Genomic DNA, 12,894 nt, shown 5'->3' on the forward strand with positions numbered 1-12,894 from the left:
TAACTATATTCAGTATACATTTTAATATCCATATAGAATTAAATATAGAAAATAAAAATTATCAAATTGCAGTACCATAAACAGAAACTTAGTACAGCCTTCATGTATTAAAGAAATTGACTTTGTTATAAAAACATTTCTACAAAAATATTATAGGATCTCCGACGTCATTACCACTGAATAAGGCCTTTTATAAATAAAACAGTACTAAAAAAAATGCTTCTAGGGTACAGAAAAAAAGAGGACTGCCTTTCAATACAGCCTTGATAGCAAAAGAGTTGAATAAAAACAGTCAAACTTTCCTGTGAACATGGATAAAGAAACAAATATTACCTTGAATAAAATATATTCACTGATTTATTTTTAAAGGAGCATTACACAATAACAATTATGATTCTTTTTTAGACACACAAGACTGGTTTAAAATACGGAAGAAATAAGTCCTAGCAGTGATTCTATCTATTATCCCAACACTTTAGTAGGCTGTGGTAGGAGGATTGTTTGAATCCAGGAAACCAAACCATCCTAGGTAACATATCTCTGCAAAAAAATAAAAATAAAAAAAGGAACGAAAGAAAAGAAAAAAAATTACTCCTTGTGGTAGCATGTAATGTGTTACCAAGTATTAAGGAGATTGAGGAGAGAGGATTCCTTGAGTGCAGTAGCTAGAAAATGCAAAAAGCCATAATTGAGCCAATATAGTCTTGGAGGTAGAGTAAGACTCCTTACACAAAAATAAGAGAATAAAAGAAAAGAAAAGAAAAGAAAAAAAAAAAAAACCACGTTGAAGATAATCTACTGGAGTCCAGCTCCAGAAGGTTCAGGATTTCCCAAAGGATTAGCAGCGTCAGCGAATGAACGGGTGGACACAGGCCCAGTGCTTGTGTGGTACGGCTCGTTTATTGCCAGTAAATCTGTGATTTATATGCCTTTTTATTACATAACCTTTTGGGTGACATACATGAAAAACCTTTTCTAAACATTACTCAAGTTTTCCAAAACAGGTTTCTTAAAACATTAATGATGGTCATGTGCAAACTTCTGAGTATTATTCTCATATTTTTTACAGTTAGGTGGACAGTCATGTGAAACTTTTCACGAGCTCTTCTTATTTCTAAACTATTAGATACAATTGTTTTCTTTACAGCTATGAAGCAAAAAACTTATGCAATTATCCCTTTAAAACTAAACACACTCAAAACACATAAACACCATTACCCTATACTTGAATATCCATGACCTTTCAAAATTAAGCATAATCTACGTATTAAAACTAATATCTAATCTTTTCCTCGAAATCACATAACAGCAAAAGTCATCCTGCTATATATATTTAACTATGATCAGGTACACTCTAACAAACGCTTTCTGCCACAAGGAACTAAACTTTCATTTGTGTAGCTATAGAAAAACCAATCTCCAAAACACTGACATTTCTTGGGGTCCTGCTAGTAAAGCTGGCACAACAATTTACAAATGTTAGGCCACTGGCAGCAACCCCATGTCTCTCTGACTCGCCTCCAATCAAGACCAAATGGTTCCAGTTTGTTTCTAAGGAGCTCGTGATATCCATAGTTTTTATCTACAGTTCCTTGGCAAGGGCAGTGGGTTCCAGCTTGGACATTCGCAGGCCGACCTTCAGGACCCCTGTAATGCTAGCCCCAGTTTCTTAACATAGTGTTGGGGGTTCCCCTCAAGGGGGTATACATTTTGTCTAGTAATCTAATAAGAATTTCTGGACGGACAGTATAGGACGGACTTTGATTGTTCCTCTCTGTGCTTATAACCACAGGGTGAGTAGGTAAAATTCCCTGCAATCCTCCAGAGTCCTTTTTCTGTGGTTGTTGAGTGAACAGTAGTTTCTCAGCCTCTAGGGTTTCCACCAGCAGCATGAATAACAAAGCAGGAGAAGCAGAACCACCGCTTTCCCAGATGTGCCATGCGTTCGGGGTCATCAGTCTCCTCGACCATGTCAGAAGGCAGATCTTTGCGGTCGGTCCCCAACAATAATCGTAGTTTACATTGTGAGCATTATATGCCGAAAACATATTGATAAGAATAAGATAAATGCAATATCCTTAGATAAAAAATCGATTAGAAAAATTAGAATATTGTTATATTCCTTCGAGAAAGTTAAGATGATAATTTCTAAACATAAATGAATTTTGTTTACCAAACAGGGAATAATGCATAGAATATGCATAGAACTTTTATTGTACCTTCCATTTATAAGAAATAAACACCTCGCAGTGAAACTATTTCAAGAAAGAAAATCATTACACCTAGAGAGAGAAAATAAAAGTGTCATTATTTGCAGATAAAATAGCTGATTATTTAGAAAATACAGAAAAATCTATACTTGAAAGTTTAGTGTTAATACATAAAAGCAATGAAGCCAGTGAATATACGATCAACATGCAAACTTCATCGGTATTTACACTTGTAGCAACATATATTTCTAAAATAAATTTTAAAATAAAGATGCCATTTACAAAAACAAGAAAGTAAAATACATATATTACTGTGTGACTTCAAAACTAAAAAATTACAAAATGTGTGATAGAGAGAAATTAAAGAAAATTTAACATTGGATCACATCCTGAATTTTGTTGAAGTCAACACTACAAAGATCCATAATCTTTAAAAATTATGTGACAGATTTAAGGCAGTCCCAAACGTAAATCCCATGAGAGCTTTTTGATGTCATTATTTATTTATTTATTTCCAAATGAGTAATATGTCCACTTCATATTAAGATTAGAGAGGCACATCTGACATATTCATGTGAAACCCAATTAACACATTTATAAACTACAAAAAGTGAGCATTTTCTTTTTATTTGAGGTGTCATGCACATAATATAAATTTCATGCATTTAAAAATTTTAATATATTGAGTTCCAACAAAGACCACTATCAAAAGAAGGAACTGTAGCTATTGGCTGTCACTTTCTAAATCACCTTAAGCCCTTCGCCACCGCTATTCTATTTTCTGTCTCTATAAATTTGCCTATTCTTAATATTTCACACAAACAGACTGACATAACATGTAACTTTTCGAAAGGTTTAATGACACAAATCTAATATCCAGGAAAAGGAGTCAGGCACAACAGCAGCGATATCTGCACTTGGTGGTGTGTATATTATTCTTTAGTAACTAATTTTGAAATTTATTTTCATTGCTGAAACAAACAACATAATACATTTTCAGACTTATGTAATCAAAATATTATTTTTATTTCATAAAATATAAAATTACCTGATAGACTCCAGACTCAGGGATTTGAATTTTGAAACGCATGCTTACAACTATAAAGTCGTGAAACTCCACATTTGTCTGCCTCAAGTACTTGTAAGAGTATCTCTGCACAGTTGCATTGAGCAAAATATTCTTTTATCCTATAGTGAAGAAAAAGCCACAATTCATTTTATTTTGGGGTGATAATCTGTGAAATAAGAGAATTATCCATGTATTTTAAGAAAATAATACCCTGAAAAGAGGTTAGAACATTTATCGTATTACAATAGTCGGTTATTAACCAAAATTAAATTCCCCCCTTACTTTGAGGGAGACATTAACTCCAGTGGATTCCTGAAACCATGAATAGTGCCAATTCTCATACGAGTAAATACTATGTTTTTTCTCTACATACATACCTGTAAATTGGGCACCAGAGATTATCAATACCCAATAATTTAATATAATAATTATAGCAATACGCTTACATCATTACTCTTGCATTTGAGGCTCTTACTAAGTAAACAAAGCACTTATTAAGTAACACAGCACTATGAAGACAGTGGATCTGATAACTAGATGACTATAAGTGATGGACGCTAAGTAGCATACACAGCATGGATCCTCCAATCAAAACAATGATTCGTGTTTCAGGTGGGAAAGATCAATACTACCAAAGATTTGATCATGCTACTCATAGCAGTTCACATTTAAAACTATTCATGAGTTGAGTTCTTTTTTTTTTTTTTTTTTTTTTTGAGTTGAAGTCTCACTCTGTCACCCAGACTGGAGTGCAGTGGCCGCTCCCGGCCACCGCAGCCTGGACCTGCTCGGCTCCGGTGATCCTTCCTCCTCAGCCTTCCAAGTAGCCGGACTTACAGGCATGCGCTACCATGCCCGGCTGATTTTTTGATTTATTGTAGAGATGAGGTTTCGCTGCCCAGGCAGGTCTCGAACCCGTGGGCTCAGGAAATCCACTCACCTCAGCCTCCCAAAGGCGCGGGATTACAGGCTGAGCCACCCGAGCCCGGCTATGAGTTGTTTCTTCCTGAAATTTTCTACTAATACTTTTGGCTGAGGTTGATCCTGGGCAATGAAACCACAGAGAGGGAAATTGTGGTTTAGGGGGTGTACTGTAGCACATTATGTAATATTTATTTCAACACTGTACTAACTCCAAAATCTTTCCTCATGTCTAAAAATCAACATAAGCTTATTCATATTATTCTTTGATTTTCTTCCTTTTATATATTTTTTTCTCTGTATAGCACTGTTCCAAAAATACTTACTTATATTTGAACATTGAGCCCTTTATTGACACCCATGGATGATCACTGCTGTTACGGGAGACTCCAATCCATGCTTCACGTACGAGAGATGCCAGAAGTTTCTCACAGAAAATAAAAAATTCTCATGTAAGTAACCATTATGATAGATTGTATTACCTTTAAAAGTACAAATAGTGTATTTTTCATAAGATCTTTAATTTTTTAAACAATATACTAAACAAAAAAAATTCTGTCATGCCTACATTTTTTGTGTAAATTCAAGGTATTCAAGCATGTTTTTGTTACATGTATATATTGCCTTGTAGTGAAGTTCAGGGTTGAAGTAAAACCATCATCTGAAAAATGTACATTGAACTCATTAAATAATTTCTCATACATCACTCTCCTCCCATTCTCTGTCCCTTCAGTGCTTTCAAGGTCTGTATTTTACTCTTTATGTCCATTTGTACCTATTATTTATCCACTTACTATGACAGCATGTAGTATATGATTTTCTGCTTCTTATTTATTTCACTTATGTTAATAACCTCCAGTTTTATTCCGGTCACTGCCAAAGTCATGATTTGCTCTTTTGTGTTGTGTAGTGTTTCCCGCAGTATGTTTCTGTGTGTATTATTGTGTATGTGTGTGTGTGTATATAAACACAAATGCCTATGGTGTACGTGCATATATATATGCATAATACATATTTATTAAAAAATTTTTATTCAAGCATTTGTTAATGGGCACAGATTGCATCCATATCTCTAATGTTGTGCATAATGCAACAGAAAATGTATAAGTGAGTGTTTTTTATAATATTATTGGTTTTCATTTTGTAGACACCCAGTAGTGTGATGGCTAGATTAAAAGGCAGTACTGCATTTATTTTTGAAAAATCTCCAAATTGTTTGCCATAATATTGTACTAATTTACATTCCCACCAACAGTGTATAATGTTCTGATTTGTCCACATGCTTGTAATCATCTGTTATTTTTTTCTCTTTATTGATAGTCATTTTGAGTGGTGTAAGTTGGCCTCTCATTGTAATATTCATTGATATTTCTTTGATGATTAGTGATGTTGAGTAGTTCTATATGCTTGTTGGCCATTTTTATATATGCTTTCGAATAGTGTTGATCTAAAGAGAATTCTTAAATATTTAACTTAATAATTTTATCCACCTTCTAATTTATTTTTAAAAAAATGTGAGTAACATAATTTAATAGTCACCCATGCTGTCAAAACTAACAGCATGGTTTTGTTTAAGTTTCCAGTTTGTGGATTTGTTTCTCAGATATTGTGACTAAATCAATATGTTTTTCACAGATATTCAGAGTTGTGGTTTAGAAGGGAGTTAAGAAATTGCCATCAAGAAAATAAATGACATATGCCTCAAACTCCTCTTTACTTGTTTCTTAGAGGAACCACATCATTTAAAACTATATCAGCCCTCATTTTTATCTGATTTCCTTTTTATTGAATACAGTGTTCCAAGACCAGGTGGTATATATGCATTCTCTGCATTACTCCCTACTACATTCAACTATAAGCTATAAAACAAATAAAAAACAGAAGCAAAGGAGAGCTGGGAATGGTAGAAATAGAAGGCTGAGCTGGGCTCAGTGGCTCAGCCTATAATCCCAGCACTTTGGGAGGCCGAGGTAAGAGGATTCCTGAGCCCGCAGGTTTGAAACCCGCCCGGAGAAGATGACGAAACCTTGTCTCTACAATAGATCAAGAATAAGCCAGGCATGGTAGCACGTTCCTGTAGTTCTGGCTACTTGGAAGGCTGAGAAGGAAAGATCACCAGAGCCCTGCAGGTCAATGCTGCAGTGGCCAGGAGCGGCCAGTGTACTCCACTCTGGGCGACAGAGTGAGACTCCAATTAAAAAGAAAAATTATATATATATATTATATATATATTATATATATATATATATATATATATATTACTGGCTGAAATAAGCTTTCAATAAAGTATTTGAAATATTTAAAATCACACCATTTCTTCTTCATCATCTATATAAAGCAGGCTGGCGTTCATAGAAGCACAGGCCATCATACTCTCCTCCCAAGTTTTTGTTTCCTTTCCAATGTAATAACAGCTGTTGGAATATGTAAACCATTCTTCTGGACAACTAAAATTATGTGCTGAGGAAACATTGCAAATTACTATCGAGAAACAATATGAATACTTTAAAATGAAACTTAATGTACAAAGGCTTATCATATATGTACGTAACATATCTAGGTATGCTCACGGGATGTACATATAATTAAAAACCCACTTACTCATACACATACACACTGTAAAGAGACAGTCTCTTGTCTCTTAATTGTGTTCACACATGAAGCAAACCAACAGACAAAAGGTCACATTACACACATCTTGAAATCACTGAACATACTTGTTTATAAAAGTAAAATTATTTATCTCATGATTTTATAGCAATAGGAATTTGCAACAAAACAAAATAGAGTATAATATTTTTGAATGAGTATTTAAATTTATTGCTAAAGAAAAGAAAATATGTTCTTATAATCTTTATATGCAGACATTTATGCTAAATTTTGTAATTTATTTTCCCTCAATAACTCTCCAGCTATTTTTGCATGGCTAAAGATCAATCAAAATATGAACTCTTATTATCAGAACTTTGGAAATCATTACGTACCTTTCTGATTGCTTGCATTTTGGAAAGAACTGGTCTGCTTCTGTGCTGCTGTAGCTAGAATATTTAAAATAATCTTTTATTTAAAAAAATTAGTATCTGTATAAGTCATAATGATGTTAGCTTCTTTGGATTTGATAAATTAGGCCCGACTTGGAGGCCTAATTAGGAAGGCCGAACCTAGGGGACTGCCTGAGTTCGTAGGTTTGTGACCAGCACAGGCAACTCATCTCTACATTAAACAAGGTAAATTAGCTGGGTGTGGTAGTGCACACCTGTAGTTCAGCTACTTAGAAGGCTGAGGCTGAATGATCGTCAGAACCAGCATGCCGATGCTGAGGTGGCTGTGACCATGCCACTGCACTCCAGCCTGGGCATTCAGATATTGAAAAATGTAGGATTGTACAAACAAAAAATATATGAAGTAATTGAGGTTTGGGAAAAATATTTTAACAGTACAAAGAACAAATTCACCATCTCATACTGTACTTGATTTAGCCACTTTCAAAAATTGATTTCTACTTCTCAGTAAGGTTTTTCAATTTGCAAAACATGTGAACCGACCCCTCATCCTATAAAATTAATAGATTATGTTGAGTGGAAGTAAATCATCAATTATATATATAGTTTATATATATAAGTACAGATATAATTAATTGCAAAGAGATAAATTGATATGAGTCTAGTATCTATATACCACATTCTATAAAATAAATAATGCTTTCAAGCAAAAGACAATGTGAGAGTTTAATAGTTTGCAGTCATTGCAAAAGGTTATGACCATCAAAAAACTCACATGATAGTACCCTAAAAATTTTCCTTCATGAAAAAGGTGAGAAACATCCTGAGAAATTTATGATCAGAAGTAATAAGACGGGAGGCACCCACAAATGAAGACAACTGATCTTTAATCAAGGAGCAAAGGCCATTCAATGAAAAAAATAAATTGAACTTAGTTAAAATCAATCACTTTTAGTTGGCAAAAGACAGTGTTAACAGATAGAAAAGATAACCCCACAGGCTGAGAAAAAATTTTTTCAAAGCACATATATGGTAAAGGATTTGTATCTAAAATATACAAATTCTGCTTACTAGTAAACAATAAGAAAAAAAATTAAAATGAGCAAAACATGTGAACCCAACTTCATCATATAAAATATAAAAGATGGCAAACATGTAAATTGATCATTATATATCATTAGGGAAATGCAAATTAAAACAATTATGAGATGTCTCTACACATCTACTAGAGTGGCTAAAATCTTTTACAGCAAAATTTTATAAGATGCACATAGAAGCTGTACAAATCATACCTCAAATTATTCCAAAAAATTGAGGAGGGACTACTTTTTATGATAGTAAAATTAATTCTCACTTATCACACTATCCACTAGAAAATTTGAGCGAACAGACAAAAGGAGAGAAGAGGAATCTCAAGTGAGTATTTCTGCTTATTGTTGAAGACAAGGAAGTGTTCTATAATTTTTAATTATTAGCATTTATAGCATAATTTTATTATTTCCCCCTCATAATCTGTTATAACTTTGAGTGCCTTAAAATAAAGACAAAATGTAAACTATATCAATTCCAGAAATTTGAAAATCAGTATGTTCCCTTCTGGGTTCTTGTTATCAGAGAAGAATTATTCGGTTCCAGTAGTACATTAACTATAGAAATAAAAGTAATATTTAAAAATTAATACATAAAGAATTTATAATAATTTTAGTGTCTTACCTTAAAAATATGTCACATAAGAATTTAAAAATTTAAGCCGGGCTCGGTGGCTCAGCCTGTAATCCCGTGCCTTTGGGAGGCTGAGGTGAGTGGATTGCCTCAGCCCACGGGTTCGAAACCCGCCTGGGCAGCGAGAACTCATCTCTACAATAAATCAAAAAAAAAAATCAGCCAGGCGTGGTAGTGCATGCCAATAATTCTGGCTACTTGGAAGGCTGAGGCGGAAGGATCGCCAGAGTCCAGCAGGTCGAGACTGCGGTGGCCGGGAGTGGCCACTGCACTCCAGTCTGGGCGACCGAGTTAGACTCCAACTCAAAAAAAAAAAAAAAAAAATTGAAAAATTTGAAATACAACTAATTCCTTTAAAAAAAAAAGAAAGCCTGAAACTCCAAACTTTATCATCTGTTGCAGTATTTTATATAACCACTTTCAGAAATGAATTTACATTTTTAAACATGTTTTCACCTTGAAGCATGTCTTAATATTATTAAAATAAATGCAATATATATGTGTGTGTAATTACATATATGTATAATTTAAACAACTGTTTTTTCCAATGATTATAGTTTGAAAAACTCAGAGTAAATATTTTACTTTTGGTTAAGTATATACTTTAAAATGAGAGCCCATTTCCGTAATATGATGAAATGCTTAGATGCATGCCAATCAAAAAAATGTAAGTACTCTTAACAATCATGCAAAAATATACTTACAGGAAATAAGAACTACTGTTTTTAAAACAGAAGCCATCAGAACAATACAAATTATTGCCAAAATCTCAGCAGTAATCTTTTTTGGGGGTGATGGCAAATCTGCACAGAAAGAAATAGAAAAACAGAGAAAGGACAGTAAAATTAGAAGTTTTGCATATGAGAGAACACACATGTGCAAAAAATTACATGGATACACTCGGGTTTCTAAACAAATATCTGCCACACTAAGCTTTCTCTCAAAATACAACATTTTATTTTCTGTAAATACTATGCTCTGTTATGTTTTGATCAAGGCCTACAAAGTTAACAACGCCTGAATAAAATTAGTCTTCATATTAAAATATCATAGCCTGACTCTGAGCTCTGATACTATGAATGAAAAATATTCCCTAATCTTTCGCAGGACTCTGCTCTCCAACTGCACATCCTAGTAGAGTAATATTGAAGATTGACTAAATATTTTACCTTTGTTGTCGTAGGTCAAATCTTCCTCTTGATGATCCAGAGAAGCATTTTGAAGGTTTAATTTCATGTGTGTTTTTTCCTGTTCGGTTACCGAAATGGAGCATTCAGAGACCTTAGGGGTTTTTTGCTGCTTCTTTGGGTCTTCGGACAGATTAAGTTGTGAATAGGTTCTTCTTTGTGTCTTCATCTCTGTAGATATGTGATGTCAGAGACTGTGCTCTATGGTAACTTTACTTAATAAGTGAATAAATGACTTATAAAATGACAAGATCCCTGATATAGTCAAACGGTATATTGCGGAGGTCAGTAATAATATTTATTTTACAGGCAAATACTGTAAAATGTCTGGTTCCAATTTTCTTAAAGCTTTAAGCAAAGTTATCATGATAGAGTAAATAAAAATTATTCTACATTAGACATATTATTAGTGGGAGCAAGAAATTAGTGAAGAATAATCAGTTAATGACTAAACAAATTAAATAAATTTAACAGATTCTACAGAAATATTTTAACACCATTAGAATACCTGGGATAAAAATTAAAATACTATATTGGAAAAAACCCCACTAATTTCATGATGATTTTATGTTTATTAATCATTAAAGATTTAGTGCTATAAAATGAAAGCAATAATAGCACATATGGTAATTTCATACTCTAAAATACATTTAGTTAGTGACTTACATTAGCATTCAAACTTTAAGAAATACCCCACGGTGTCAAAATCATAAAGATCACTTTACTTGTGTAAGCAATTGGAAATATTCTGGTCAAGTTATCTACACATTGAGATCCAGAATTATTTCTGGCATTGAAATTTGTATGTGATCATTAAAAATTTAATTACAGCTTATAAAACAATTCACTAAATAGGAGTTTTTTATATCAGTGTGATGCATCTTTTTTTGCAATTTTTTCTCAAATTTTAAAAATCTTCCAATTATTCATAATTAAGTTTAGATAGAATTTTATGAAAATGAGTTCATGTTTATTTTTACTAAATATAAAACTCCTTTCATTTATCTAAAAATATGTATGTAAATTATACTTGGCATTCATAATTTGATGTATTTATATTAAAATTTTTATCTTTAATGGCTCGGCTAAATATAGTTATTTTTATACTTTTACTTGTTACAAAATCCAGACGAAATTATTCCTTATCTTGATAATTGCAAGTTTTACTTTAAATTATATTGATTGACAAACCTAATATAATGTGTGTATATACTTGCCTAATTCTCTACAGGCAATAATTTAAATGGTTTAAGAAATTTTCAAAAATATTTGATATATTAGTCTTATTTTTCACCATAATTTATTCAAGTAAAAATGCCAATGTTCTACTTAGATTTCATTCTAAGTTAATTTAACCTATTTATATTGCATCTAGCATTGATAATTTTTTTATTATACGAAATGGGTTGCTAGAGAAAGAAAAGAATAACAACACATACCTTCTGTCACCAGAAAGTCCAGTATTCTTTAGTGGGGAGGTCAGGTTATTCTCATGAGGAAACAAAAAATATCTGTGATCTTCACAGACTGCCATGTGAAGGCTCAGAGTGAAGCAGGAGTGGAAACAACAGATCTCATAAATGTGTCACTTAAGATTTGAATAGAAAACTCTCATACCTTAACTAATGTAAAATAAGTTTCTCTTATCACACTCACACTTTTCCATAATATAGGAGACTTTGGTTCCTAATGTTTCATTTAGTTTGTCCATTTTCAAATGCCTCTTAGAAATTATTTTTATATTTAGCATGATTGAAAAGGAACAAAAACTTTATTAACTATGAAATGTTTTCCATCCCGATCACAAACACTAAAATCTTAGGCCTTGTTAATACTATCTTTAATGTATAACTTCCACAATTAGACAAACTTGTAATTACATACTTTTTTCCTTATACATTTAATATTATTGCTATTATGATGAGTTTTTTTAAAAAATTATAATCCCCTATCCATAGGAATTTAATTTGTCACTAATTATTATGAGGGATGACTACATTATTAACTTTAAATGAAAAAAGTTTCTGAACTTAAATTTGCAAATTGATCTTCTTGATTTCTCTAATTTGTAAAATTCCATTATTCAATTTTGTTATTTGCTAATAAGCTGATCATATTTCTCTAACAAAAATAAATGTCTCTTGGAAGGATAAAGTGTTAAACCGTATTGACTATATGACCTTGTCAGATATTGAATAATAAATAACCATTCATTTTATTGTTCACTGATCTATTGTCCAATAATAAGTAATTATCTATGTTTTCTTAGAAATATTTATGTAAATAGCTAAATTTAAGTAAAACTTTGTAGGAGGAGATAAGTAAATTTATTTTTTTTTTGAGTTGGAGTCTCACTCTGTTGCTCAGGCTGGAGTGCAGTGGCACGCTTCCGGCCACCACAGCCTCGACCTGCTGGCTCCGGCGATCCTTCCGCCTCAGCCTTCCAAGTAGCTGGAACTACAAGTGAGCGTTAGCACGCCCAGCTAATTTTTTGATTAATTGTAGAGATGAGGTCTCGCTAAGTTGCCTAGGCGGGTCTCGAACCCGCGGGCTCAGGCAATCCATTCACCTCAGCCTCCTAAAGGCACGGGATTACAGGTTGAGTGTCACCTAACTAAAAGTAGGAAGAACAGAGAAAGCACTTTGAAACAAAAGTTCAATAACATGTGAACATCAGAAGAAAGACTTCAAATTATCCAGTTTAATTAAAACCGAAATTATTCTATTATTTTTCCTTTCATATCAAGAAAAAAGGGAATGTCTGTTGTCTGTAATTCCAAAGC

At 32.9% G+C, this 12,894-nt stretch overlaps 1 protein-coding gene across 1 annotated transcript; it reads right to left on the reverse strand.

Annotated features, from left to right (window-relative positions):
- Positions 1-4,526: 4,526 nt before the first annotated feature.
- LOC103271478 (NKG2-C type II integral membrane protein-like) lies at positions 4,527-9,665 on the reverse strand (the record flags this gene model as incomplete). Its single annotated transcript, XM_008068947.1, has 4 exons — positions 9,629-9,665; positions 8,785-8,848; positions 6,512-6,653; positions 4,527-4,627 (listed from the first exon to the last, which is right to left on the reverse strand). Coding segments are annotated over exons 1-4 (344 nt in total), but the record flags the coding sequence as incomplete, so codon positions are not given.
- Positions 9,666-12,894: the final 3,229 nt, after the last annotated feature.

Source organism: Carlito syrichta, unplaced genomic scaffold, assembly GCF_000164805.1.
Source record: "Carlito syrichta isolate Samal-C Ts95f unplaced genomic scaffold, Tarsius_syrichta-2.0.1 Scaffold311695, whole genome shotgun sequence".
NCBI lineage: Eukaryota > Metazoa > Chordata > Mammalia > Primates > Tarsiidae > Carlito > Carlito syrichta.